Source organism: Zophobas morio, unplaced genomic scaffold, assembly GCF_036711695.1.
Source record: "Zophobas morio isolate AGI-343-1 ecotype UQ-CSIRO unplaced genomic scaffold, CSIRO_AGI_Zmor_V1 ptg000028l, whole genome shotgun sequence".
NCBI lineage: Eukaryota > Metazoa > Arthropoda > Insecta > Coleoptera > Tenebrionidae > Zophobas > Zophobas morio.
The window spans coordinates 3145186-3152503 of NW_026972133.1; the positions used below are offsets into that span (position 1 = coordinate 3145186).

Genomic DNA, 7318 nt, shown 5'->3' on the forward strand with positions numbered 1-7318 from the left:
AATTGACTTAACTTCATTTGAACGGCTCAAGTATTCGTTGTCTATTTAATTTAAATTTTAAATTCTGGTTTTGAAAGTTTAACAGTAAAAATGTGACATTTCTGTTATATATTTAGGTATGACAGAAAGAGAAACAAAGAAAGTGAAAAAGAGAGAGACACAGAATTTTTGTTTCAAGTTTATTAATTTCCCCCTAAGGTGAAGTTAAAATTCTGAAAATCAAAATTTTAACCATAGTTTTGTGATCTCGTCTAACCGGACTTGACTTGAATTAACTCGATCTGCCTTGACCCGACCTGATAAAATTGACCTAAATTCCAAATTTTTGTACTGAAGACTAAACATTAAAAATTTAACACTTCAGTTAAGTATTTAAGTATGAGAGAAAGAGAAACAGCGAGAAGGTAAGAGAAAAAGGGGGCAAAGAAACACATATAAATTTGTCTAGTCTTCACATTGAAATTTTGTTTCAAATTTAATAACTTTTATTTCGGGTGAAGTTAAAATTCTAAAAAACAAGATTTTAACTTTTTTTTTGTTAGTTAACAAAGCTTATACTGTTTTACACTGGCGCAGAAAAGTGCATTACATTTTCACCATTCTTGATTTCTTTCAAATCCACTTATAAAAAAATCAAATTTCATAAACATTTTAGAAACCAGTGCTCTTCATTAAAAAAACCAAACATCCCAAAAATTAAAAAAAAAAAATACATAAATAATACACAACAACAAATAAACTTTTCCGACGCCGCCTGAAACTTGAAGCCATTGTTCGTTAAAAACCGCCACTTCCGCCTCCATTTTTAATATTCGTCATTCATTTAAAACCTATAGCAAACAGTAATTAAACTTCAAGCACCCTATTAGACAAAATCTACATTATAATAAAAATTTCGATAGGAAATTAATTTAGCCAGTGCAGCAGCGATTAGCCAATGAGATAAGGACTTTTTGAACCCTAAATGCAAACTCGCTGGAGGGGAGTGTGCATATAAAACCGACCACCCCTTACATATACTTAGTTACCTAAAACCGCCGGACCCCAGTCATAGTGTCATTAGTTTACGACCAGAAACGTGCGCCGACGACGCCGAAAAGGGAAATTTACACGTAAGTAATTAGTCATAAATAATTCAGTAATTAATCCTAATTATTTCCGGTGGAATTACTTGCTAATTTTAGTGCACGGTGAAAGTGATTTTTTTAAATTATTCAATAATTAATCGTAATTATTTCCGATAGAATTACTTGGTAATTTTAGAGCACTATGACGGTGATTTTGTTTGTAAGTGAAAATATTTCGTCGGGTTTTGAATTATTTATTTTACCATAAGCAGATTAAGTTGAAAGTTGAAAGCTTTTTGTTTTCCTCTTGCATTTAAATTACCAGGAAAAAAATTATTAGTTTGTTATTTTTTCCATTAAATTAAAAAATCTTGTAAATAAGAATTTAAATTACACAGTTTCTTGCTATTGTGGCTTTTTCAGATTTTTTTAATGATTCTTAACATACAACTCTGAGTTATTATGAAAGTTGAAACAACTTTTTTCTAAAATATTGTAAAATTAACATTATTACTACTATTATGTGGTATATGTTGGTAAGTTATTAATAATAAAAACTTTTGGTTTAACATAGACGCAGTGGCAAAAAAAAATTAAATGGATTATTGTTATTATAGTTTAAAAAATAGTTTTTTAAATTTTTGTCAAAGGTCCACAAATTTATATTTTTTGTGAAATATAAACTTGTGAAAATAATATTTTTCTAGTTATCTTAATTCTAATTTTTGTAAAACATTCTAATAATAATAATTTTAACAAAAATTAAAAAGTTACTGAAAAATGTATTTATTTATTTTAATTTCAGAATGACCGACTGCCGCCTAGACCCCGCCTACGACGACAGCTGCGACTCCGGCTACGACCTCTCCTTCAAATCCGAATCCTCCGAGTACTCCGAGAAGCCCGACCCCTTCTACGAGTACGACTTCCTCCAGCCCGACCACGCCCCCAACCCCTCCCTCCTCGACAAGTTCAGCACCGCCTTCCACTCCGCCCTCGAGCGCCACGAGCCCGCCGCCGACCTCTTCTACACCCTGTGCGCCTCCGAGGCCAAGACCTCCACCCCCGTCAAAGACAAGCCCAAGAAGCGCTACGTCCAGAGCCGGAGCCGCGCCTCCCGCTCCAAGAGCCCCTCCCAGATCCTGCGCATCAAGCGCGTGCGCCGCCTCAAGGCCAACGACAGGGAGAGGAACAGAATGCACATGCTGAACGAAGCTCTGGACCGTTTGCGCTGCGTGCTGCCCACCTTCCCTGAGGACACCAAGCTGACCAAGATCGAAACGTTGCGCTTCGCGCACAACTACATCTTCGCGCTGTCGCAGACGCTGAACGACCTGGAGCGCTGCGGGGCGCCGGGGGACTGCGTCACGGTGAACGTGGGGAACGTGGTGGTGTCGATCAGCAAGAACGGGAATAGTATTTCGGCGAGGAATAACGCGGTGGTGACGAGCGGGAGCATAGGGAACGCGAGCTTCATGCAGGATTACGGGTACGAGGGGAAGGGGTGTCAGGAGGAGGGGTTCGGGGGCGGGGGGTTTGCGAGTGGGGGGTACGGGGGGAATAATAATAATTTTTACGGGGGAGAGGGGCTGATGTATGAGTTTTTGTGAGTAGGATGGTAGGATGTGGGGGTGATTTGTGATAGAAGCTAGTCAGGCCTTAAGATTGTGAAATAGGTTTATTTTTGTATTTTTAGATTTTTATGGAACTATTGGCAATGTATTGCAATATTTTAATAAAGATGACAGAGTTTATTTGTGTTTTTTTTTTAAATAAGGTGAGATTTTTTGTACAATAAAAAAATAATGAGCGAAAATTGTACAAAAATATGGGGAAAGCTTTTGGTTCTAGGATTTCAACTCTTGGTTTCGTCTTGAAGATGTAATACATAAAATTTGGCTCGAAATTTATACAAAATGATCTGGACAATTACGTTTTACTTTTAGCACTGGTTTTAACGAATTTTATTTTTCTTCAATTTTTTATTGCTTCTAGTTTATTTCTCCTGACAGCCGTTTATGAAATATTTGGCAAACATTTGTTGTTTCAGGATTTTTTTAAACTTGTTGGTCAAAATAATGAAAATTTTGAGAAAAGTTAGAAATCTTTTTTAAGGCTTCATTTTAATACACTTTTGTTTTATGATTATTTTTGTTATTTATGTGCTCTCACGGGTATTCTACGTCTGGCCTTTTCAACAACATAAAGTCAGACGAAAAAATGTTTTCAAGGAAAAAACTGACAAAAGTAAAAGTAAAAACTTCAGCGTCAAAATTTTTCTTTAAAAACTTTCCCCTAATGTTTCTTATATCTACTACATACTTCGATAGATACATTAAAGTTATACGATATTTTTAGTTTTTATGTTTATGAATAAACATAAGTCAAATTTTTTTAATATTTGAATTATTTGTCTTCGTAGTTATTTTGGAAAATAGAGAGACAAATAAATAGTGAGATAGAAGAAAAAGCTGCGGAGAAATTGAGAAACACAGAAACAGAGATACACAAAAATCGTGATACGAAGAAATAAAGAAATAGAGACACCGAGAAATTCAAAGACAAACAAGAAAGACAGAAAGACACAGAAACAAAAAGACTAAAAAAACAGAGAGATATAGAATTAGTGGCACAAAAAAAAAAGAAGCAGAGGCACAAAGAAACAGAGAAATAAAGAAGCAAGGCGGAACAGAGACAGAAAACGGAGACACAAAGAAACACCGAGAGACAAAAATGTAGACATAGGAATACAGAGAGATGGCGACCCAGGGATAGAGGCAAAGAGACACAAAAAAAAGAAGGCGAGAAAACAGAGAAACAAAAAAATAAAAATCAGAGATCCAGAAACAGGGAGACAGAAAAACAGAGACACAGAAAGACTAAAAATAGAGAAATTTAGAGACACTGCGAAATAAAGAAGCACATAATTAGCAAAACAGAGGAACAGAGACCGAGATAAAGATAAAAATCGAAATGTTAAAAATTAGAGACATATAAACAGTGACACAAAAAAATTAAGAAACCGAGGCACAGAGAAACAAAGAGACAAACACAGTAACATAGAAATAGGGAAATAGAGACCGAGATCGAAAATGGAGACACAAAAGACCAGGAAGGCAGAGAAATAGAGAGAGAGAGAGAAATACGAAACAAAGAAACAGTGAAATAGAGAGACACGGGAACAGAAATAGAGACAGCGAGACACAGAAACAGTCAGAGTCAGAGTCAGCGAAATAGAGGAATAGGGAAACGGAAAAACAGAGGGATTGGCAACAGTGAAACAAATAGACAGAAACACAGAGAAGCAAATAGGCAAATAATCAAAAAAGAAAGACACAGAAACAGAGGGACAGGAAGAGAGAGAAACCGAAAGATTAAAAATTAAAGAGGTATACAAATAGTGACACAGAGGAATAGAGAAATTGGGAAATAAAGAGATTGAAAACGGAGACAAAAATGAACAGGAAAACATAGAAATAGAGACAGAGAGAGACACAAAAAAAGGAAGACAAAAAAACACAGAAACAGAAACACAAAAACAGAGATAGATATAATGACATAGAGGAATAAAAAACAGAGACACACAGAACAAAAAAACAAAGAAACACAGAAATAGATAGATAGAGGAACAGAAAGAGAGTCACAGAGAAATCAAGAAACAGACACAGAGAAATAGAGAAAGGGAAATAGTGCAACTCAAAGACTGAAAACGGAGACACAAGACACAGGGAGAAAAACACGAAACAAAGAAACACTGAAATAGAGAGACAGAAATAGGGAGACAGAAAAATAAAGAAAAAAGTAACACAAACAATAAAGAAATATAGAAATAATGACATAGAGAAATAAAGAGAAACACAGAAACAGTCAGAGGGTCAAAGAAACAGAGAAATAGGAAAACGGAAAAACAAACGGATTGAAAACGGTGACACGGAAGAACAGGAAGAAGAAACGCAAAGAAACAAAAAAGCAAAGAAACACAAAAATACAGAGACAGAAGAACAGATACAGAAATAGAGAGACACAGAAACAGAGGGGCAGGAAGAAAGAGAAACAGAAAGATTAAAAATTAATGAGATATAAAAATCGTGACATAGAGCAATAAATAACAGAGACCCAAAAATGCAGAGAAATAGAGAAATAGGGAAACAAAGGCAGCCATAGATGAAAAACGGAGACAAAAATGAACAGGAAGCCTGAGAAACAGAGACAGAGAGACACAAAAAAGAAGACAGAAAAAGATAAGCAACACAAAAAACAGACAGATATATAAATAATGACATCGAGAAATAAAGAAACAGAGACACAGAGAGGCAAAAAAACAAAGAAACACAAAAATAGATAAAGGAACAGAAAAAGAGATGGAGAAACACTGAAAAAGAGAGACAGGAAGAAAAACAGAGATAGAGAGACACAGAACTAAAGGAACAGAAAGAGAGAAAAACCGAAATATTACAAATTAGTGAGATACAGAAATAGAGTCACAGAGAAATAAAGAAATAGTGACACAGAGAAATAGAGTAAGAGAAGTAGAGAAACCCAGAAACAGAATAGAAACAGTGAGAGACAGAAACAGAAAAACAGAAAAATAAATAAAGAGATATAGAAATAATGACATAGAAAAAGAAACAAAGAGGGAAACAGAGAAACAGTCTGAGAGTCAGCGAAACAGAGAAATGGCGAAATAGGAAAACGGAGAAACAGACGGATTAACAATGTGACACGAAAAAACAGGAAGACAGTGAACTAAATAAACAGAAACGCAGAGAAACAAAAAGACAAAGGAACAAAGAAACACAAAAATAGAGAAACAGAAGAACAGATACGGAGATAAAGATACACAGATACAAAGGGACAGGAAGAGAGAGAAACCGAAAGATTAAAAATTAAAGAGATATAGAAATCGTGACACAGAGAAATAAATGAACAGAGACAGAAAAAAACAGACATAAACAGAAAGACAGAGACACACAGAAATCGAGAAATAAAGAAACCGAGATGTTGAAAACGGAGATAAAAATGAAGAGGAAGGCAGAAAAGTAGAGACAGAAAGACACAAAAAAGGAAGGCAGAAAAACATAGAAACTGTAACACAAAAAACACAGAGATATAGGAATAATGACATAGAGAAATAGAGAAACAGAGACACAGAAAGGCAAAAAAACAAATAAACATATAGAAATAGATAGATAGAGGATCAAAAAAAGAAATGGAGAAACACAGAAACGGAGACACGAAAGACGAGGAAGGCAGAGAAATAGGGAGAGAAAAACACAAAAGAAATAACACTGAAATAGAGAGACCTAGGAACAGAAATAGAGACATAGAGACATAAAAACAGGAAGACAGAAAAACAAGGAAAGAAATGTAGAAATAATGACATAAAGAAATAAAGATACAGAGATACAGAGGAACACAGAAAAAGTCAAAGAGCCAGAGAAACAGCGAAATGGAGAAATAGGGAAATGGAGAAACAGATGGATTGATTGACAACGAAATAAATAGTTAGAAACGCAGAGAAACAAAGAGGAAAAGAAGAAGAAACAAAGAAACACATAAATATAGAGACAGAGATAGGGAGACACAGAAACAGATAAACAGGAGGAGAGAGAAACCGAAAGATTAAAAATTAAAAGATATAGAAATAGTGACAGAGAGACACAGAAACAGGAAGACAGAACAACTTAAAAACAGCAAGACAAAATATAAAGATATAGAAATAATGACATAAAGAAATAAAGATACAGAGATACAGAGGAACACAGAAAAAGTCAAAGAGCCAGAGAAACAGCGAAATGGAGAAATAGGGAAATGGAGAAACAGATGGATTGATTGACAACGAAATAAATTGTTAAAAACGCAGAGAAACAAAGAGGAAAAGAAGAAGAAACAAAGAAGCACATAAAAGATAGGGAGACACAGAAACAGATAAACAGGAAGAGAGAGAAACCGAAAGATTAAAAATTAAAAGATATAGAAATAGACAGAGTGACACAGAAACAGGAAGACAGAAAAACTTAAAAACAGCAAGACAAAATATAAAGATAGAGAAATAAGGACATGGGGAAATAAAGAAACAGAAACAAAGAGAAAATACAGAAACAACCAGAGGGCCAAAAAAATAGAGAAATACAGGAATAAATAGGGGAACAGAGAAATAAACGGATTGAAAACGGTGACACGAAAGAACAAAAAGACAGTGAAATAAAGAGAGAGAAAACCAGAGAAATACAGAGACACAACACAGAAAT

General features: G+C 34.9%; 1 protein-coding gene across 1 annotated transcript; it reads left to right on the forward strand.

Moving 5' to 3' along the window:
* The first annotated feature begins 1033 nt into the window (after positions 1-1033).
* LOC135136902 (achaete-scute homolog 2) lies at positions 1034-3982 on the forward strand. The gene is made up of 3 exons (XM_064066365.1): positions 1034-1112; positions 1873-2673; positions 3715-3982. Exons 2-3 carry the CDS (start codon positions 1874-1876, stop codon positions 3980-3982), a joined length of 1068 nt encoding a protein of 355 aa, XP_063922435.1. The 5' UTR covers positions 1034-1112; position 1873.
* The last annotated feature ends 3336 nt before the right edge of the window (positions 3983-7318 follow it).

Bases quoted from the DNA above. Each gene is read 5' to 3' on its own strand.
- LOC135136902 (XM_064066365.1), top strand. From the start codon at position 1,874: ATGACCGACTGCCGCCTAGACCCCGCCTACGACGACAGCTGCGACTCC. The intron at 2,674-3,714 runs GTGAGTAGGATG...AAAAAAAAGAAG, and splicing joins GGGCTGATGTATGAGTTTTT to CAGAGGCACAAAGAAACAGA.